The 21,346-nt window shown below is 42.7% G+C and overlaps 3 protein-coding genes across 10 annotated transcripts in view; 2 read left to right on the top strand and 1 right to left on the bottom strand.

Annotated features, from left to right (window-relative positions):
* The window catches only part of LOC108920396 (guanine nucleotide exchange factor DBS-like), a 45,488-nt gene extending 42,353 nt beyond the window's left edge, over positions 1–3,135 (top strand). For all 4 annotated transcript variants that reach the window (XM_018729127.2, XM_018729129.2, XM_018729128.2 and 1 more), the window contains 2 exons: positions 118–218; positions 1,965–3,135. In XM_018729127.2, the coding sequence (XP_018584643.1) occupies positions 118–218; positions 1,965–2,038 (175 nt within the window). In that variant the 3' untranslated portion in view covers positions 2,039–3,135. The remainder of the gene's footprint in view (positions 1–117; positions 219–1,964) is intronic.
* Positions 3,136–5,761: 2,626 nt separating this feature from the next.
* LOC108920405 (uncharacterized) lies at positions 5,762–14,838 on the top strand. 2 transcript variants are annotated; one of them, XM_029258137.1, is made up of 12 exons: positions 5,762–6,410; positions 6,814–7,178; positions 9,763–9,788; positions 9,963–9,991; positions 10,413–10,580; positions 10,651–10,703; positions 11,360–11,438; positions 11,677–11,838; positions 11,986–12,057; positions 12,146–12,217; positions 12,370–12,429; positions 14,770–14,838. In XM_029258137.1, the coding sequence occupies exons 2-12, from the start codon at positions 6,987–6,989 to the stop codon at positions 14,778–14,780; spliced, it is 924 nt and encodes a 307-aa protein (XP_029113970.1). In that variant the 5' UTR covers positions 5,762–6,410; positions 6,814–6,986; the 3' UTR covers positions 14,781–14,838. The 2 variants fall into 2 exon arrangements, with proteins under 2 accessions (XP_029113970.1, XP_029113969.1); XM_029258136.1 differs by lacking the exon at positions 14,770–14,838 and having other exon boundaries at positions 5,762–5,945; positions 12,370–12,855.
* Positions 12,889–17,646, bottom strand: cdadc1 (cytidine and dCMP deaminase domain containing 1). 4 transcript variants are annotated; one of them, XM_018729136.2, is made up of 9 exons: positions 17,096–17,646; positions 16,101–16,224; positions 15,775–15,952; positions 14,843–15,427; positions 14,565–14,614; positions 13,903–14,072; positions 13,598–13,787; positions 13,376–13,424; positions 12,889–13,291 (listed from the first exon to the last, which is right to left on the bottom strand). In XM_018729136.2, exons 1-9 carry the CDS (start codon positions 17,215–17,217, stop codon positions 13,194–13,196), a joined length of 1,566 nt encoding a protein of 521 aa, XP_018584652.2. In that variant the 5' UTR covers positions 17,218–17,646; the 3' UTR covers positions 12,889–13,193. The 4 variants fall into 4 exon arrangements, with proteins under 4 accessions (XP_018584652.2, XP_018584654.2, XP_018584655.2 ...); XM_018729138.2 differs by having other exon boundaries at positions 16,101–16,204; XM_018729139.2 differs by lacking the exon at positions 13,903–14,072 and having other exon boundaries at positions 13,598–13,705.
* Between the last annotated feature and the right edge of the window lie 3,700 nt (positions 17,647–21,346).

Genomic DNA, 21,346 nt, shown 5'->3' with positions numbered 1-21,346 from the left:
AAAATGCTGACAGTCTTTTCAGCGTATCAGGCTCAACATTTCAGCAAGTTTGCATGGGAGAGTCACTCGTTTTGCTCTGTTAAAATGTAGCTCCGGTAACAGTGGATTGTTTGGCAGGCTTGTGCGTAACCTAACAAGCAACAGAGAAGTCTGGGTCCCAGCTGCTAACCTGCTGTCTCTTAGGCAGTCCAAGTCCCTGCAGTCCCTCAGTAGTTCAGGTAACATGTTCTTTTTCGCTCCATCATGTTGTTCTTCTCTACTGTCTGCTTCCTCCTATTTACATTTAAACTTACATTCATTCAAAGGCAAACGCCTTTCTCCAAAGTGATACATCTCAGAGAACAATACAAAAAGTGTATTACACAAACAGAAGGCAGATTTCAATGGAGATGCGTGAATCTTGAGTACAATCCATTGGTGACATAACACAACATGAACAAACATATTGTGACGTGCAGCGCTCTAGGTTCGGATGGGGCAAAGAAGGACACGCAGGCAGCGTTCATTGCGAACGTTTTATTGGAACACTGGCAAATAATGCTCTCGGTCCAAGGACCCCATATCCTCAAGGTCCTGCACCTCAAGCCAGCCTTCCTCACCTGCATAGCACCCCCAGACCTTTTTCTCTTTCGCATTGGCAAACACAGTCACGCTTTTATTTTTCCCAGGTCCCCCCAGGAGTTGAACACACACACACACACACACCCCAGGCAGGGTTGCAGCAAACCAAAGCCTAACCCAGCAACACAGGGCAAAAGGCTGGAGGGGGAGGGGACACACCCAGGACAGGGTGCCAGTCCACCACAGGGCACCCCAAGCAGGACTCGAACCCACCAGAGAGCAGGACCCGGCCAAACCCGCTGCACCATTGCACCCCCCTACGTGGTTGAACACACACACACACACACACACACACACACACACACACACACACACACACACACACACACACACACACACACACACACACACACACACACACACACACACACACACACACACACACACACACACACACACACACACACACACACACACACACACACACACACACACACACACACACGGGGTCGCAGAGAACCGGAGCCTACCCGGCAACTCAGGGCGTGAGGGAGAGGGGACACACCCAGGACGGGACGCCAGTCCGCCGCAAGGCACCCCAAGCGGGACTCAAACCCCAGACCCACCAGAGAGGAGGACCTGGTCCAACCCACTGCGCCACCGCACCCCCAAATGTGGTTGAACACTTTATTTACAATTTTACCATAATTCAGCTATGTACAAGAAACATTTTCCCACTCAAACTCACAGTAACACAGGTCGTTACAATACATTATATTATTAGGTGCATTTAGGCTTTCCATTATTAAACAAACTGTTGTTAAACAGGGGGGTGCAGTGGCGCAGTGGGTTGGACCGGGTCCTGCTCTCCAGTGGGTCTGGGGTTTGGGTCCCACTTGGGGTGCCTTGCGACGGACTGGCATCCCGTCCTGGGTGTGTCCCCTACGCCCTGAGTTGCCGGGTTGGGCTCTGGTTCCCCGCGACCCCGTATGGGATGAGTGGTTCAGAAACTGTGTGTGTGCATTGTTAAACATAAGAAATGTGTACATGTTTATTGAACACTTATGAGATCAGGGGAGAAGCGAGACTGACAGAGGTGAGTTCTGAGACCTTCTCTTAAATGTAAAGAGATTCAGCAGTTCTGAGTGAGAGGGGGAGGTCATTCCACCACATCGGAGCCAGAACCAAAAACCTTTGTGATTTTGATTTTGAACTTTTTTTGCGTGGGACCATGTGTTTCTAACACCTGGTATAACACCTTATATATTTTTGTGGCCACATTGTATGAATACTTAATGTTATAATGTATTCAGTCTACTATTGCAAATATGATTGCGCATGATGTCTGACCTTTTAGCAAAACATACTTGAGCACTAACTTTGATTTGTGTGTTATGGTTTAGAGGGTTCCGGAAACCTCAGTACCTCCTCCAGCTGTAGCGAGACCTGCGCCAGCTTCTCCGATATCAAAGCCTAAGGCTCTCACCAGCGCTGACATGTGGCTCCACCAAGGGCCCGGCCACTGTTCCTTTCAGCTACTCCTCCTTCAAATTCAAGACCAAGTGACATGGAATTCACCGGGCTTCCTTGCACATTAGCAGGTACATACTGTACTTGGCGGCAGCATGGAAAGGATCCAGACAGTGGCAGTGCTGTAAGAGACTTCGGCCCAGATGTCACTCCCTCCAAGCTACGAAGAGACGCACAGCACTCAAAGCACAATACAGTCAGCGCTCCTGAGGCTCTTTACATCACACAGAGATACATCTGTTAGCTGCATGAGTCCAGATGATTCCCAGACTGAGCAAAAGGATCACTGACTCATGTTCCAGAATGAAGACCACTTTTCCCAATGTATATATTGTACTGCGTTACCAGCAAGGGTGCTGGTCTGCATTGACAGGTCCGTTGAAGAACAGTCTCCCATAATGATGTTATCCTTTTCACGGAGAAACACTGATTGTGTTTTAGGAAAGGCCAGCTTTACTGACGAGGCAGAAACGGTGCGTGAGAAACTTGTATATAGCTAACTTATTTCTTGTGAGAGGCTAAGTATGCATACAAAAAAATGTTATACATTTTTGTTTCATAAAATGTAAATATATGTTCATAGAACCATAGGAAAGTCTATCGGGAAACTGAGCTTTATTTATCTGTCTGATTTTCTGTGTTGGGCTAACAGACCCGGTGTATAACATCTGTTTCACAGCAATATAAAGACAGAACTGCTCTTTATAATTTCACGCCAGGATATTTACCCCGTCTTTGTGGTCTCATACCACAAAACCTAGGTCTCCTCACCCTTTTACTGCATTACACATGGTATTCCGATATCTCAATTTTCAGCTCATAATGCTCATGTTTCACTGCCCAAATCTGTGGTTTTACTGATACATACATGCTGTGCTTGATACAGAAGCATATATTTATTTCATATGTGAATATAGGGTGCATTTCACAGATTTGCTCTTGTTAAGTCTCTTCCCAAGCCGCGCGCTGTTATCGGATCAGTGTTGGAGATTAAAACTGTGCGGATCTTTTCATTCATTGCTCATCCTATCAGTTCCTGCCTGCTCTTTGCTATGGCTGCTACACAAACTGAAATGTCACTTTCTGGATAACATTCCTGTAGTTTTTTCTTTGTATGATACTGATTTTAATGTATCACATTTATATGCAGCATATTGCTGCATTTTTCTATTGTAATTGTGGATTTAAAAAAATTCAGTGTTGTACCTATGTTAAACAAAGAATAAAGTAACTTGAAATAGAATTACCCAGAACTTAAATCTCAGAAGCAGTCTTTATGTCCATAACACACTCTGATCCAGTCATTTTAATGGAATAGTTTTAGATGCTAATCTGATACTTTTATTTGAAGTAATTTGAATATTGTATAAAATTACATTTGAACATTTGGAATTTTACTCTTTCTTAACCACTGTACCTACATTCCTTACAAAGCTTCCATGTTGCATGAAAGGTGGAGCATCCTGGTAGACACTGACACAAACACAGCTGTCTGACACTCAACATCTCACGCAGTCTTTGTGGGTACGAGCTCTAGACGTTCTGATGACACAAGAAGTCCACCACCTGTCTCATAAGAGAGCTACAGACATTCTGAATCGACTGACCAATCATCCCTCTTCAGCTAATATTGTTTCTTGGTCCAATTGAACTATGCTGGGTGTCTCAGTCAAGACAATACTGCTTCATACAAAGGTAAGTAGTTCTGGTGGTGGGACAAACCATATTATGGTTTCTATTACACATTTTAATTATTCCATGACTTAACACATTTCATGGTTAAAAATACATTAAAGTAATGCTCTAGTTTACAGTTTAACCCAAATTACACTGTTGAAATTTAAACAGATGAGAGCAAGTATACTTTTATTTTTTAATTTACTAGATTTACAGCAGTGCGGTGCAGTACTCCTGTTTTATGTGTGTGTGTGTGTGTGTGCATGTTCTTGATTTTCTGTGCACTAACATTAAAAGTCTCCAATGCATGCAAAAGAAACACAAATACAGAGTCCAGTCAATTTTTTGGAACTCTGTTGAAAATTAAAGGCATTGGGTATCTTGTATTACATGGGTTTAAAATATCAGGAGGAGTCTTTTTATTATGCTATATAAGCCACTTTTGTATTTTTAGTGGATGTGTTGCTGCTTTATTAAGCATACAATATTTCATTAGATTAATCAGCCCCTTTCACCTTGTCCGAAAACTTTTGCAATTCATATTTGTATGTACTGTATACTCAGTAGAGGGGAGCGTGGTGGCGCAGCTGGTTTGGCCAGGTCCTGCTCTCTGGTGGGTCTGGGTTTGAGTCCCACTTGGGTTGCCTTGCAATGGACTGGCGTCCTGTCCTGAGTGCGCCCCCTCCACCCCCCAGCCTTGCGCCCTTGTTGCCGAGTTAGGCTCCGGTTCGCCACGACCCCACTTGGGATGAGCGGTTTCAGACAGTGTGTGTGTGTGTGTACTCAGTAACATTACATGCTTCAGTGAAGTTACATTATAGCTCTTAATCCCAGCAGCTCATGGGGAGTATGGTCTTATTAGCAGAATGAACTCATGACCTCATCCTGCTCCTGCTCACACACTGTCAGCACCTTAATATATTAACATAATGCCCAGCTGCTCACTGCTAATGGGTACCCATCCCAGGTCTTAATCCTGTACATTAAGTAACTACTTTTCAAGACTGCACTGTACTGTTTTAAATATAAATAAATATATATATACACAAGGGCTGCTTGGTAAAAGTGTTAAGTAAACTAAATATTCCATCCATCCATCCATCCATCATTATTCACTTCATTAATAATACAAGGTATTAGGGAGGATCTAATATGTGGTGGCATTTGTCATTTCTGACTTTTTTTCTGTTTATATTCTTTTATTATCTGTCCACCATAAGTGTTTATATTACATTTTCATGTCTTTCTTTAAAGGTATGGAACATAAACCACAGTGTTTTATTTTTTAATGATGGCGGGCCAATTTGTGATGGCTACCAGTGTTAGTGTTAGTTCCTGCAATTAATTTAAATTAATTTTTATGTCTAGCTTACAGCAAAACTCACAGAATAAACATGCATTAGATCACATTGCTTTTTAAAGACAAATGTTAAACATTTATCCATCTTAAGCCCCCATAACTAAATAATTTTTTATCAGTCTTTATTGTTGTGCATTTCGTGCTGACTCTATAGTCTGTCAGCGTTACATGGCAGCAGAACAATTTCTCAAAATGATGGTTATGAGTATTTCTGACATTTTGGCTGTATGTCAAAGCCTGAATAGTGAGTCACAGTGAAGTGTGCTGTACCATCTTTATACTTTATGTGTGTGATTGTCATGTGTGTGTTTTTCTGTAGAAAATCGCACTAACTAAACTAAGCAGCCTTCATATATTAGATGATGTGAGCAGCACGTGCTGTAAAGTAGTAAAACAGTGCCTTTCTTCACTCAGTGTTGCATTGGCCCATTACACCGGCTTTACATTTTTTGTTCATTTCTATTCTCGGACATGTCAAATTCGTGACCTCAATTGCTTTATTGTCTGTATGCTGGTTTTGACGAGGGAGACACTTCCTTCCACCCTTCGATGGCGAAATGTGAGCGCAATCGTGCGCGCTGCGGTGGCCAGCAGGTGGCGCTCTGGTCATCACTGTCACGTTACCCTCAGAAGGTTCAGTTCGTACTGCTGTAGGACCCTTGACCGAGTACTTTCTCTGAACTGCTGTATAAACTGGGGGGGGGGGAATCATTACCAAAGGAGTAGGGCAAATGGAAAAGTGTTCAGGAGAGTTTAAGGAGATCGTCACTACTACAGCGCGTGTACCGAACCAACACTCTCTCTTGTCCGCATTTCCGTACGTACACAGAAAACACAGCCATCTCTGTGAAATGTCTCATTGTTGCGCGTTACCGCCGTGAAAACGCACCACGGCATTTACACTGTTTAAGTGTTGTAGCGAATGCCTCGCGTTGCCGGTCGACCCCCGGCTCCTTGGCTTGCTTGGGAAGATGGCTGCTGCTGCTGGAGCTGCGCGGGAGCTGGGCTCGCCGCGTGCGGGGCGCTCCGTCCACCTTTCGCATTCTGGGGAACTCCTCCCATGCAACATATATTCGTTTTACCACAAAATGAGGGAAAAGGCTTCACATGAGCACTGAAATGGTGCGTTGTGCTGTACGCCGTTACTGCGGTTGAGATAAAACTTAGTCTAGAGGAGCTGTGGGGCCTCTGCTCGAATGGTACGAGCGAACTGTGCGCTCGGCCACTCGCTTCCCATTTGTACCAAACATGGCACCGCGAGCGCCTTCTGGGGCGCTGGGAGGTAGGAGACGCATTCCGTGGTCCGTGTCAGTTTAAAATACATGTCTATTCTCGTATACAAGACGGAAAAGGGCACCCTTCACTAGGTCATGTGACGAAAATGTTTTCGTCTCTTTCACTGAGGAACGAAGACTAAAACGGTTTTGTCCGGACTCACTCACTGACTGAGTTGCTCAGCTGGACGGACAGTCAGTCACTGGTTGTTGTTTTGACCACAGTTCCGTTTTTTTGCAAGTTCTTTGCCGTAACATTTTAGCCTCAGGTCAGGAGAGCGGCGACTTCTTTACCGAAGTGCCTGTGCGAATTTGTGGATAACTTGCCGATTCCTGTGCGTTCTGTGTCCCTACGCGTTTGTTTCTCGTCATTGTGTCACTCAAGCGCTCCCGTTCGTTCACGCTCCACAGCCGCGAGTGAGCCGTGTACAGCCTTGCCAAGGAGACCACCACCAGTCCGACTGTAAGAAAAGTAAGGGACCCAGTAGGACCGCGGTAAGAATAAGATGCTCAGAGTCTGCAGCGCGTGACCACACACAGCACAGGCACATTGAATTCAGTCGCGGTCTACGAACAGAACCACCATGATGCTTTCGGCTGGAAGGAAGAAAACTGGAGTCTGGAGGCACTTCTGGTACGATGAGCGGACGAGGAAAACAACCTGCAGAATATTGCCGAGAGGAAAAGAAACGGAATGCGGATACAGTCTGAGTGGAAAAAATACGACCAATCTGAAGCGGCATTTGAGGCAACGGCACCCAGATATTGCTGAAGAGGTATGCTATATATACTGTTTTTTTTTTTTTTTAAACTTTGTAGTAAATCCGATTTAAAAGTAGTAACACAGTCTGAGTCTCTGCAAAATAAATTTTGCCGAGTGCTTGAAAATTACCCCTTCGGGGTTGGTCGTACTTTATTGGAACATTTGAACAGAGCCTCGTGTTAATGTTCATATTTTTTTTTTAAAAAAAGTCTTAATTTAACTTGTACATCAAGAAATGTGCTGAAGAAAACGGAATTGTTTGTGTGAACGGGAATGGATGGAAACATGCACGTGTTCACTTGTTGTCCCGTTTTTTTCCGACGCAAAGAATTGTGGGTATTGCAGTTCATAATCCAAATCCGCTGCCTTCAGGCGATCGCGATAATTGGACGAAACGTGACTACGTGAACAGGGGTATCAAGTTATTAGCACTAAGTTAGCAGCAATGTTCTGAATACCTGTAAACTAAAGAAGGTCTTTTTTTAAAATCTAAAATACCCAGGAGGGGTGGAAAGCCAGTGCAATGGCACTTGGAGTCCTTGAGGATTTTTTCCATTGTTTCCCTTTTCTTTACTTATAGCTTTAATAAATACATTGATATTGTAGTAATTTTATAGCCAACTGTTTATTTGTATTGTGTGTCTGATCTTAGAGGGGCGCAGTGGGTTGGATCGGGTCCTGCTCTCTGGTGGGTCTAGGGTTCGAGTCCCGCTTGGGGTGCCTTGCGATGGACTGGCGTCCTGTCCTGGGTGTGTCCCCTACCCCTCCAGCCTTTCACACTGTCTTCCTGGGTTAGGCTCCGGCTCCCCGCGACCCTGTATGGGAAAAGCGGTTTCAGATGATGTGTGTGTCTAATCTTTGTTCAGAGCAGCGTCACTGTGTGAGAAGAGCTCTATTAAAATAAATTGAATTTAATGGAAGCACCTTTTTGAAAATGAAGAGCACGAGTCCGTACGCAGCAGTTCGTGGAATGCAGTCTGACCGATTTCGAGTATCACTTGTCTGCTGCGGCCTAAAGTGCATATTGGTGCCAGCATGGCATCAGACAAGTTAGTGCACACATGTTCGTATTCGCAGCGTGTTATAAATAACTGGGCACTTTGTCACAGTTTCGATTACACAGAAGGTTGTAACGTTTATGGCAGGAAAAAAGAGCTATCATTTGTTCAGTCGCTACTTTGTAAGTAAAAAGGTGCTAACGATTACTTACGAATGTGAACCCTTTAAGTGAGTGACCGCAGGTATAGAACACAAAACCAGTTTAAGTTGACAATAAATTTTGAATAAATGCAGCAGTGACTTTTGTCTGACAAGACAGGAAGTGAATATGATTCTTAGACATTTTCTTGACTCAGACTAAGTGTTTCACAAACTGAGGACTAACCGAACATTTCCTAATGGTGCACTGAGTATGGTGTGACAAGTAAACCGTGTCTGACAAAATGAAACAAAAGTATTGATGGCAGCAATGCCGCACTGGTATTGTACTTAGAAAACGTTGTCATTTGAGAAAGCAATTAAGCTTTTCTGATGACATAAGTGCGCTGCGTCCTTGCACTATGAGCGGTCAAGTTACGCATTTTTGAAGATGCAAACATCTCCAGTTTATTTTTAATTGCATTTTGACCATTTTTGTCTCCTAAAATTTGTATTTTGTGGGGCAAATGTAAACTGTTTTTATGTGCCCAGGTCAGTAAAGTGCAGCCAAATATGTTGCCATCTTAATTCATCTTACTTCCACGGTGTTTACAGCTCATTTTTGATGTCCGCGAGTGTCCATGTTGAGACAGCATTACGACGACTGCACATGATTATAGGATAAATTGGTTGATGGTAACAACTGAAGTTTGTGTGAAGTACGTATTTTTATTTTGTCCTTTGAAATGAGTTTATTTTAAAGCAATCACAATTGTGCTATGAAGTGTGGGACGTAGGCAGTAGCTCTTACCACTGCTCTACCAGCTGTCCTACATACAGCTGGTAGCGTAGTGGTTAGAACTACTGCCTTTGGACCTGAAGGTTGCAGGTTTGAGCCCCACCTCTGGCTGTAGTACCCTTGAGCAAGGTACTTACCCAAAATTGCTCCAGTAAAATTACTCAGCTGTATGTAAGGTTGTAATAATTGTAACCTTAACAAGTTGCTTTGGGAAAAAAAGTCAGCTAAATGACTGAATGTAACGTGTTATAGCTTTTCATAGCTTTTACGGATTATGATTTAGTGGTTAAAAAAAGTACAGAAGTGTCAAACAGAAGAGGTTTTTGATCCCAGTTGTGTTCATAAGTTGAGATGCCATTGTACCGTATATTTTATACATCTTGCTCCAGGGTGCCTTGAAATTCCTAAAGTTTCATGATACTTTGCGCACATTCAAGGGCTCTAGTGCCAGAGGCAGCAGAGCAGCCCCACAGCTTTCTAAAAAAAAAAAAAAAAAAATATTCAGGTTTCTCTGAGAACGTTTTGGCAGAGTTTTCGTCTCAGTAAGGTGCCTTTGGGCTTCCAGCCATATAACACATGTTGTTTCAGTGTCTGACAGATATAGTGCAGACAAAATTTATTTTAGATCTTTCCTTAACAAAACGTTTTGCCTTTATTTCAGTTGCAGTGTGAACGTGAAAACAGAAGGTGAGAAATTATGAATTTCTTTAAACTTCAATAGTGCTTGTAATTTTTTTCTAATGTATTTTTTCTGATCTGTAAACCTAATTTGTATTTTTTTATTGCATGTATTTGAAAATGTTTTTTTAGTCTCGTCATTAAATGATTCTTTAATTAAGCATTTTTTTCTCTCCTTAACAGACATTCTGCAAATGAGATGTTTAGTGCAGGTAAGTGGGCAAACAGAAGCTCTTGTGTTTTTCCCCACATTAAGATTACCATTATATGAGTCATACTACAGTAAATATAGCTTGTTTGTTTTTTTTCTTCTATGGAATAAGGCCAGACATTTTCTGCATTATTAAAAAGATCTGGAAGCACAGTTCCTTACAGGACATCCATCATGCCTACAGTGGAAAGGGATGGGGTGGGGGGAGTGTTATTGATTTAGAAGATATTCTGAGCATACATAAAGAAACAAAACATTTTGGGAGGTGTAAAGGGCACAAGGGCCATCTGTCTGTCTAATTTGAGGAACTGCCTTACAACAACTGAGATGGGAAAAGCGAGGTGCGGGGGGAGTTGGTTACTTGCACACCATCCCCTAACGCAATGTAGGCTCACCAGTGCATCTGGACATTTGGGTTTTAGAAGTGCCTCAGGGGGCTCAGAAGAGCACCTTGCTAAAGTGGAGAGAAGGTGTGGAGGAAAACACCGCACAGAGACACTTGGGTGCAGAAGGGAATTCCCACATCTGGGGCTTCGATGGGACGGCGCTACCCATTGAACTGATGCTTGAGCCGCCGTGTCGGGCGAAAGGTAACAGTCGTCCCTCCGTTTCCCACACGTCTGCTCTGAACTCTTGCTAAATGCTTGTTGCTTTTCACAGACAGCCACCCTCCACCTCAGAATAGATATGAAGAGGAGCAGAATAGCAACTCTGTGAGTTATCAATCTCCATGTCCCCTCTCATGAATATGAATTTTTATTTGGCCCCGTCAGACACTTTCTTACACTCTCCTCAAAATATAGAAAATTTCACCTGACTGCAGTCAATGACTACCGATGCCTCTGCCTTTTTAATTTAGTCAAGTGTTTTCGAAACTCGCTACTGTATTTAACAGACAAAATAGAATGCTTTATTAGCATAGACAGGTGCTTTTAACAATCTTTCCTGTTATGGGTGTTCCTTAATTTTGGAAACTTCTCAGAGTCCTCAGGTGAACCGAAGCTTTTTTTTTCCCCCAGTAAAACAACTGTTAGCGCAACTGAAAACCAAGTGCACGTTGAAGGGCGTGCAGGTAGGGACCAAGAACACCTGATAGACTAGAGGTGTGCCCCTCTACACTTTGACTGCATCATGTACCCCTGAACTGAGGCTCCAATTTACATTGCTTTATTTGAAGTAGTTCACTGGACTGGACGTGTGTTATAAAAGACAATTATAGCAAAGACGTGCCTGTGCTTTTGTGCCGCCAGGAATGGTTTACGGCATCTAAGGCGTTTTGGGTATTAGTGCACCTGGGGCAGTATGGGCAAATTCCTAGATATTATTGTTAATTCCCTGCACTTGTGCTTATTTTTGTGTTTTTCCTCAGAATGAAGTGTCTCAGAACTCCGAGAGCTCCCAGACAGTCAAACTTGAACAAGGGGGGTCGGTCCTCTTAGCCCAGTCAGGTATTTGTCCATCGCTACAAGAACTTATACCTCAAAAACGCCAAAAGAAAATAGTTTCCTCAGTGAATTTGAAATACATATCGATTTATATATAAAATACCCCAGAATTGAACATGTGCTGAACAGGAGGTTTCCATGTTTCCAAAGTTGACTAATGCTTGGGAGCATTTTACTTGTAAACAGTTTAGCTATAAAGTATGAGAAAATAGTGCATTTTCATTTGCGATTCTTCTCCCAGACTGCAGGTCTGTGGGTGACTCGCGAGACGCTGCTAATTCAGCAGTCCAGTTCTGGAGGAAGTGCCGTGAAGCAGGCTACGTGCAGTCCATATTTTCCACATTCATCTCTGCCATGGCCAGAATTTCAGAGAGGATAATGCTGGAAGAGGCTTCTGAGGATGGTGAGAAAAATATTTAGGGGAGGCTGTGAACACAGAGGAAGAAAAGTACTACTTATACTTCTTTCACCACCTGTGCTGTAAAATGCTCTTAACTGCTGTAAGCATAAGAGAGCAAAGTGTGCAATTATGCTGTTTACCTTACTGTAGACTGCGCCATTTCCCTGAGAGTGCTTGAAGCTTCAGGAATACTTCCACAGATACTTGCTCAAAGGGAAAAAGGTAAGGGGCTGGATTCCTACCCCCCCAAGTTTTGTTGTTAAATTGTTGCTGGCTGTAATTTTTTTTTTTTTTTTCCCTCCCTGTCCAGATTTTCACGAAAGGCAGCAGAAGCTTCAGAGGGAAAGCGAAGCCCTAGAAAAATTCCGATCAGCAATGAGCTGTATCAGTGAAATTAATCCTAACCCTCGATGAAGGGGGGGGGGGGAAAAAAAAAGCTTGGGCACTTCCTTAAATACGTGCCAAAGATGAGTCCAGGTATGGAAATGTAGTTATTCTGTTGGAGCTCAGTGTGTTTTCCATTACTGACAGTAGCTCACCATGGCGCAGGCTCGTGTGCCCAGATACAGCCAAGTTCTCCACGTGCCGCTGCAGGTAGGAGTCTCACCTCTGATATGGGGTGTGAGCATGTGTGCATTTTGCCTTTCTCCACACTTACTACAATAATCTGAACTGTTTTATAGGAGTCTACATATTACTTTTTAAAACAATGTTTTTGAGACCTTGGACATGGAATTCTTTAGATGCAGTAGCTGATCTTTTACTGTTGAATGTTGAAGTCAATTTCCCAGTTCCTGTCCTGTGGTCAGGGCAATAGTGGCACAGTGGGTTTGGCTGGGTCCTGCTTGAGGTGCCCATCCTGGCTGTCCCCCCTGTGGTCAGTTTGTGGTTATTTGGCTACTATTGCCATAGGCCCTCAACACATAAAACTAGTATATTTTAGAATACGTGCACATTGTCTTAAACCGTTTGTCCCAAGTGGGGTTGCAGCGAACGGGAACCTAACCCGACAACATGGGTGGCCACCCCAAGCAGGACCCGCTCAAACCCACTGCACCACCACACCCCCTTATTTTAGAATACTGTCATTCTTTCACACATTTTTTTGTCATTTTACTCAATGTTCCTGAACCACAGAAGCCATGTGCGTACTATAAACAAACAAGGAAGACATTTTTGGCTCAAAAGTGCAGAATTCATGAGTTTCGTACTTCTGTAAATACAGCATTTAACAGTATGCTTTCTTGCTCGTTACAGTACAATGTTAACGTTCCTAAGACAACCTCTTTGTGCACATTTAAAACCGTTATCCTTTGTTTACAGTCATCTCTTTAATGCAAGATCTCCCTGAATATCCATTAGCCAAGCTCAGTTTGTATGCACGTATTTAAAAGTCGCTGCCTCTTGCAGAGCTGATGTTCGTCCGTCTCTCTGTCATGTTTCCCCGTACAGCCATCTGTAATTTGAAAGGCCAGGTCAGTAAACCACCTCTCAGTACAGCCTGAACACTGGGCACCATCAATTGACAAAATCATCTTACTTGCCAAAGGTTGTCCAGCAGCACTTTCATCTTGTGAATTCTTTTGCCACTATGGAGAAATTTGAATACTTGTTTAACACATTTATAAGGAAAACAAGCTAAATGGTGCTCAGCATTGCCCAATAATGCTGTCTGGCAAATAGCCCGCTGTTCTTGTCACAAACCCATGTTTTAATTCTAGAATGGACAGTAAGACTTCATTAAAGAACAGTCATTACTTACAATGAACTTCTGGACTCCCTGAAGGTGATCAAACTTCAAGTATGAAATGTCATGCTTGTCCCGGCCACTGTCCAGATCTGTTGTGTATATCTGCTTGATTCCAGCACCCTTTATCAAAGGCATACACTCATCACATGGGCATTTTGTGACAAAGATCATGGTGTTCTCCTCCTCCTTGATCTCTGCATTCCTGCACCATACAAAAATGTATTTTTCTTTTCACACTGGTACTGCATATAAACCGCTGTAATTACAAGATAAAAGTAGAAATTCAAGACTGAAATGTCACTATGTAAGCTTGGCACCTGAAGCTGAGCGCATTCTGCTCTGCGTGGATGATGTATCTGTATTTTCTGCACTGGCGTTCCTCCTGTTTGTTGCCCAGCTGGGGGAATTCGGCATACTGGGAGCCGACCGGGTAGGCATTGTACCCGCAGCCAATCAAGTACAGCTGTCCTGTGCCATCACAGTGGCCCTGAAATTATAGGTCCATGTGATTTTTGCATATTTTGTACATGATTTGTGAAATACAGTGGCTGCTTCAGTTATGAAATGATGGAAAGTGCATTTCCTGCACTTTCGTATATTTTGTTTGACAACAGAATGTGACCTAGGCTTCCCCACCCAGCTGCTCAGTGGCAGCAAAACTACTTTCAAGTGTCTATCCATCCAAACTAGATTAAGGCAACACAATCATATGTGCAATTTTAGAGTCCTCTGTCCTTGGACCAGAGAACTTTGTGCTGGTGCCTCACAATGCCTGGGTTGCGAGAACCCTCCAGGTGCTGAGTCAGGGTTATAGAGTTTAACCACAAATGTGTCAGGGGGCTTCTGCCTTACAAACATTTCCTCGAGTGTGGCTGTGTAATGAAAGTGGCTCCACAAACAAATGTTATGAACAAAATTCTGGTTGCAGTTGTGTTTTGATAAGGGAGGAGCTGATGTAAAATGGATTTTGTTTACTCACAGACTTCCCTTCAGCCCATATCACAGCACCAACCCCCACCTTTGCATCCTCTGAAAGGGGATTAAGAGGAATGTTACAGCTTTTAGGTAGTTTCATTTGAAAACAATCAATTAAATCTACACTCACTGCCAAATGTTCCCTAATAGCTTATTCTGAAATTTAGTGCAAACAGTAAAAGCAGATGTTTTTTCTAAATGGCTCTCAGGTGGTTTCTGATTAGAGAGGCTCTAACTATGGACCGACTACAAATGCAGCAGGGAAGGAGGAAACCAGCTCACCAGTCCTGTAGGATAGCAGCCGTGCCTGTATGATGCAATGTCTAACAATGCTTGGAGACACCGCCCTGCCAGCCTGCAGGGGGTTCTTCTCATAGAAGCCATAGCCCTGTTCAGGGTGCGGCAGGCTGGCAACCACAGAGGCCAGCAAAGCAATTAGGTCCCTCATATTTTGCCGCAAGCTGCTAAAGTACGGCTCTGTGCAGAAGTTATCCAGGCCGATTGCGTTGAGGATACTACGGTGCTGATGCTCGTTTTGGAGGAAGAACGTTTCCATTAATTCCGCTCGGCTGCATCTCTGCTGCTCTCTGAAGAGCTCTCCGATATTCAGGCCCAGGTTGTCCTTGGCAACTTTCTCTAGAAAGTCACAGGCACTAGAGGTCTCTTCCACAAACTGTCCCATGTTGCTGGCCAGGGGCTGCAGGAGGACGCAGATGTGCGGACGGCTGTTGGACTTGAGTCTCTCTGCTGCCACGGCATCCAGGACAGCCTCCCGCGAGCTGTGGCCCTCACTGTCTCCATCTCCCTGGACCCACAAAAGGCTGAGCTCTGGGTCGCCCGGCCAGTAAGCGATCCGACTAACCCCAGCTGAAACAAGAGCATTACTGTTAGACCTCCTGGACTTAGTTTGTAAAAAAAAAAAAAAAATTCAAGTTGTGTATTATGTATAAATGCTTCCACAAAATTACATTGCAGAAATAAAATGTACCTTTAAGACAGACCAAGTATGGATGAGGGTTAGGAAGTCTTCCAACATTTAGTTTTACACAAATTAAAAGTACCCATCTCTACAAACTTTGGACACACTGTCTATAATTTTACGGTGCAAGCCCTCCATATAGACCCAAGCACACACTTGTAACAGACTTCTGCCACTGTGTGGCTGAAACACAAGCACGTCTACGGACGAACAGTGTCGGTCTCGAGTCTCCTACCATTTACGATCATCTTCAGACAGGTGGAGCAGGGCTTTCTAGAGAAGTAGAGGTCACAGCCCCTGAGCTTCGGTCCATGTTTGATCACCGCTATCTGGCCCGCATGCAGCTCTGTGCTTGAGCAGTGCAGACCCTTGATATTGCAGTCCTGGACCACCACGAGGCCTGTGCTCCTCGTCTGCAGAAAGTACATTTTGAGCATAAGGTCTATAATATAGCTGAGTACCTAGATAAAACCCATTAAATAAAAATTAAGTACTCCTGGAAGGCTAAACAGTTATCAGATTCCATCATTATCAGCATTACTGTGAGAAAACACTGGCTACCTGTTGACGTTCACTTTCCACAGGTGCTTTCTTTCGAGGGAAGAGTTCCATCCAGAGACTGAGTAGTGTCAACATATTGACTTTGGAAAGTCTCGGTCCATGGCCTGCAAGACAAGCCAGTAAACTGTTTGCTTGTGACAGCTTTGATCATCTTTATTTGCTTTCTTACGAGACATCTTTACCTTCAATGTGCCACTTTATAAACCATAATATTTTACCAGTGAGGTTTAAAACCTACTTTGAAATACCTTTATTAAATCAATTCATGATGAGTACACTGACCATGGGTACTACAGTAAGGGGACCGTCTGCGAGCAAGAAGGAAATTATTACTGTAGATGCGATGGTGGGTCGGGTCCTGCAGCAGGACAGGAGGAGGAGTGCGATTCGAAGCCCGGAATTGTAACAATAATATAAAATACTAAGCGTCTTATTCTGTAGCGTGTGTGGTGTCTGTCCTCTCGGTTGAATTAGAGACAGTGATCCCCGCCCCCCCGGAGGGCCAGTTCATGATACTTAAGTACACAAAGGGGTTTTTCTGCGGGGGACTACGTGTTTGTGGGTGTTTACTTTTTTATAACCAATTAAGGCACAGGACAGGGTAGAAACGGTATACACATAGACAATACTGAGTAAAAGCTAATGTATACTACTGCTTTTTGATGATAAATATATGTGAAATAATGCGCTAAGATGTCACAATTATTACTGTTGTTATAACAGGCAACAGTACTAACCCTAACTAAGTGTAATGGATAATAAATGGGTAAATAACTAAACTGGATTACATCACTTAAGCGGCCTAGATGAAAGTGTCAGTGAAGTAAAGCCGCAGCAGCAGCAGCACAGGCGGTATAAACAGGTATAAACGGCTCTGCTGTGCGCTCAAAGTGACTGAGTCAAGCAGCCGGGCGGACCGCGTGGCCCCGACAGCCTGGCCGATGCGTCCCTGCGTCCTTCCTTCCCTTCCTCCCTCCCTCCCTCCGGCCCCTCACCTTGCACTTTGGTGTCCGTCTGCGTACTCGCTTCTCTCGCGTCGCACAGAGGGTCGCGGCTCTTCCCCGCGTCGCCGCCACTCCTGTCCGACGTGGCCATTCAGAAGAAGCGGGACGCTCATGGGCGACAGCAGCAGCAGCAGCAGCGGCTCTTAGTTTCCCCACCGCGGGCGCAAACGTCAACTCATTCCGGCTTTCTCCTCCTCGTCGGGTCTGACATCACGACAGAGAGCGGATCCGCGAGCGACGCCTGGGACGGAAGTTAAGAGCACAGCTATATAGAGGACACAGACCGGTCCAATGCAACGATAAGGTCTGCGGCGCAACGGCACCGTCCTCCGCCATATTGGAAAAATGATTTACGAGGCTTTGGATGCACTCAACCTCTCTACTAAAAGAGTCTTCTCTTATGCAATTCTCAACCGATTTACACGAAATATTGCGTATTCTAAAGCTCAATACATCTTCTATAAATTGATGAAACCAGACATGTGATATCAGTTAGACAAACCTGAACGATGCCAGTTTACCGATGTATGCGTCAAAAGGCCACTCGCTGTCGGTACTGAGAAACACTTGAGCTCTCTCCGTCTCTTAAGCATGATAAGATAAAGTTTAAGATGTTTTGCACTGACTGATGCGCTTGAGTCTGGGGAAAGATTCCACATCGGGCCACGTCTAACTTAGCTGGTTTCCCCGGAGATTTTCCCAGGACTGTATAATTTACACAAAATACTGTAATCTCAGCATTCTATTATTATAATTTATAGTTTGCTGCTAAATGCATATAATTCTGTCTTTGTCACAAATAGTTTTTAGGCCATTAAATTTTCAATTTAACTGAATGGAGGATGTTTCCAAGCCTATAAAGCAAAGAAAAATATCTAGTATAAAAATGTATCCTTCATTGATACAAGTATCAGTTATAAAGTGCCTATTGAAGTATACGCTACAAAATCCTGTGGTTAAATCTGTCAAATTTGTGGAGAATTTAAAACAAATTATAGACCCAACAATTTAAAAAAAAAAAAAAAAAAAAAAAAAAAAAACTGTAGAAAGAGCTTAACTTTGAGAATTTATATAGATAAGCAGTTATCATGGTCAAAACATTGATATTAAGGCAAAACTGATTTCAAAAGGTCTTGCTTTGAATACAAAAAATTAAAACCATTTGCCAAGGAATATTTCATTATAGAGTCGCTCAAAATATATTCAGAGTGCATCTCTCCTTTGGCAGAGAAACCTAAGCCAGTCATCAGAAAATATGCTGGTGATAATTTTGATAATGGAAACACTTATTCAGAAATTTTGATAAGACAAGCTTTCTAGTTATGAATCCTCATTGTCAAGATCACTGCAACTGTACTAATCAGTTGTGTTTTATACCTCTGTCAGACTGGTCAAGATTCAGTAACAATCTTATACACACTATTAGCATTCCGTAATATAGCTGTGGCAAATACCCGTTAATTCTCAGGAAAGTTGAATAAAGTGGACACAGCTCCCTCCCTTAAGCAAACTTTCTCTGCGCCGACGAAACCAACCACCTTTGCAGTGCTGCTGCAGAACACACTACCTTTTCCTGGCGGATGATCGCATCTGCAGTTTCTTATCTTTTGTTATCCTTTTCTTTATTCAGAATTTGTAAATTAGTCAAAATAAATTGACAAAATAAGGAAGTAATCCAGATTTTAAAATCAAGACAGTGAACACGTACTCAATCACAGCATTAGTACTTACTATGTTTTATTGTGAATCAATGGCCAGATACAAGCTCTGTTGAAATTAGTGTTTGCAAAAAAAAAAAAAAAAAAAAGGAAGAAACTGAAGTTCTTGTGAATGACAAATGACAAAGCTTTCTCTTTGCGGTACGTGCGTCTGTAACTGGTACAGTTAAATACAGCATCGCCTCTATGCCTCCGCATTTTTACAATACGGCAGCCTAGCGCAGCCTCCCATCATGACACCATGATGTATCCATGTATATCTATGGTTAAGAGTTCCTTTCGGGCAGCTGGCGCAACACAGCCGGGCTGCTCTACTCGTCTTTCAACAGTAATTGAAAACTTAACACCTTGTGTTTCGTAAAATTTTGACAGTTTAGGGAAACTAAGTCTTCTGGTGGTATGTTGTTCTGTGAAACAAGTGGCACTTCCTACAAGTGAATGACTAAAAGTATGCATACTAGTATTATCAGGGTACATCTTCATTCCGCAGCTCAAATTAATTTTGTTTTGAACCTAAATAGTAATCAGTCTTTGCTATTTGGGTCTTAAGGGATAGTCAAATAAATTAATACTTTAGTTACCGTACACTTAAGAACTCTTGAAAGTTGTTTTAAAATATAACAATGTTTCCAAGAGGCATTTTCCTAAAATCATAATTGTTCTATAAACCTTTCAATCATTTTCCTGAGTTCTTTAAAATAGAACCCAGCAATGTTAACACCACCAAGACTGTTGCTAATATATGCTGATACACGGAGCTCAAACCCTACTACAGTAGTTACTTCTACACATTGAGCATAAAGTCTTTATTATCAAGGAGAACATTATGGCTCATTAAATTTAATTGCTCTCTTCAAAAACATTGATTACATCCGTACAATGATCTGGAAAGCTAGTATGTTTTATGGCTTAATACATGTGACTGTCTCAGCTGAACAAAAATCCGCTGGTACACATATGATCATGTACATGCACAATTGCACACAACCATTCTGAAGGGCTAAAAACTCAACTCGCCTTACCTTTGAGTACCCACCTCACATCCTTAGACTTCTGTCAGAGATGAAATTCTTTTCCTTTGTTCTAGGCCCTTCTCTTCAGCTTGAAAAGTGGTGAACACAGAGACATCTTCTTCCAAATGTAGATGCTGAGCAGCTCAGTATATTTGAATCACAAGTTACTAGGACTCTCAAAGTGCTTTACAGCAGAGAGCGGAACACTTGTGAGCCACTTTGATCCAGCTATAGATGCTGCAGTAGCTCTCCACCAAGGACCGCAGTCACCCCTACATGGAGCAAAAAATTCCCTGACTAAGTGGCAATACTGAGCTCCCTGTGAATACTGCTACACGTTGACTCTGTGCACCCAGTGCTGACTAATGCATCATCTGCATAAGACGTCCATCAAAGTTTCTACACTGGCTGAACAAGTTGTGTTTTATTTAATCTACAGATGTTTCAAAACAAAATACATTTACAGAAAACTACTTTTTTCCCTGTTCTCAATAAAATGGCCTCTGGATCTGAAGTATATTCTACAAGTCCCAAAGGAGTTGCTTGCAATTCCATTCCTTCATAGAAAGGGTACTAGAACTTCCCAGATGGACATTTTGGGGGGGTACTGAACAAGATATTAAAAAATTAAAAAAAGTATGAGAATGACTAATGGACTCCAGACTAAGGAATCCATATACATTTTCGCAATGTACATCTTCAGGTGGTACATTAAACCCTTTGTCTACATGACCACATTAGTCACATATTGCAGTCACCCAAGTACACCATAGTACAAGTATTTTAGGATAGTCGGACACATATGCAAACCTATTTATCTATGCATAATTTTTAAGTACAGCTATTCTATTGTATATGTAGTACAGAACAGGTATGGTATATGACTGACTGGACAAAAACTGCCATCATTAGACAAAACTTGTTAAAGGGGAAGTGGTTCATCAATAAATAGCATCATACCTGAGAGCATCATGCTCCTGTGCCACAGTACCCATTGGTGACAAGGAAGCTGAGAGATTTTCCTAACTTCCCATTGGGATGCCACTCCAGCAGATTTATTTGTCAATACCAAGAATATCCAAGAAAGATTCCACAGCAAATTCTAACTGATGCTTACTGATAGGAAACACTGATAACTAGCAATATTATGATTGCTTGAAGAGCTCATAACAAAAAGTGAGAAGCACGTTATTTCACCAACACTCATTCACTTACTGTAGTTTAATTTTCAACACACTCCATAACAGTTTAATAATTTTTTTAAGCTGGCTCCTTTCCTAGATTCTGTAAAACTGACTGCTCTGTAAAGAGGCATTATGGACTTCCTTATACCTTCTTGGTGCTGTACAAAAAAAGCCTTTAGATGGCAATGTGGAGTCATGAAACTGGTCTTAGAATTTAATACTTTCATAGAGTTCGGTTGATGTTCACAGGTTATCAGACATCTGATTTCCATAGCACAGTATTTGTATATGTTGGTGCATTATTACATAATAACCTACAGTCTGTAG

The sequence above is a fragment of the Scleropages formosus genome, chromosome 14 (genome assembly GCF_900964775.1).
Source record: "Scleropages formosus chromosome 14, fSclFor1.1, whole genome shotgun sequence".
Lineage (NCBI taxonomy): Eukaryota > Metazoa > Chordata > Actinopteri > Osteoglossiformes > Osteoglossidae > Scleropages > Scleropages formosus.
This window is presented reverse-complemented; position numbering and strand designations above follow the sequence as displayed.

Excerpts from the sequence above, each read along its gene's own strand:
- LOC108920405 (XM_029258136.1), top strand. The coding sequence starts at position 6,987 with ATGATGCTTTCGGCTGGAAGGAAGAAAACTGGAGTCTGGAGGCACTTC. Across the intron at positions 7,179-9,762 it reads ACCCAGATATTGCTGAAGAG|TTGCAGTGTGAACGTGAAAA; the intron begins GTATGCTATATA and ends CCTTTATTTCAG. Across the intron at positions 11,839-11,985 it reads GGAAGAGGCTTCTGAGGATG|ACTGCGCCATTTCCCTGAGA; the intron begins GTGAGAAAAATA and ends ACCTTACTGTAG.
- cdadc1 (XM_018729136.2), bottom strand. The coding sequence starts at position 17,217 with ATGAGCGTCCCGCTTCTTCTGAATGGCCACGTCGGACAGGAGTGGCGG. Across the intron at positions 16,225-17,095 it reads GACGGACACCAAAGTGCAAG|TTTACTGGCTTGTCTTGCAG; the intron begins GTGAGGGGCCGG and ends ACAAGCAAACAG. Across the intron at positions 14,615-14,842 it reads GCTGCTATCCTACAGGACTG|AGGATGCAAAGGTGGGGGTT; the intron begins GTGAGCTGGTTT and ends ATCCCCTTTCAG.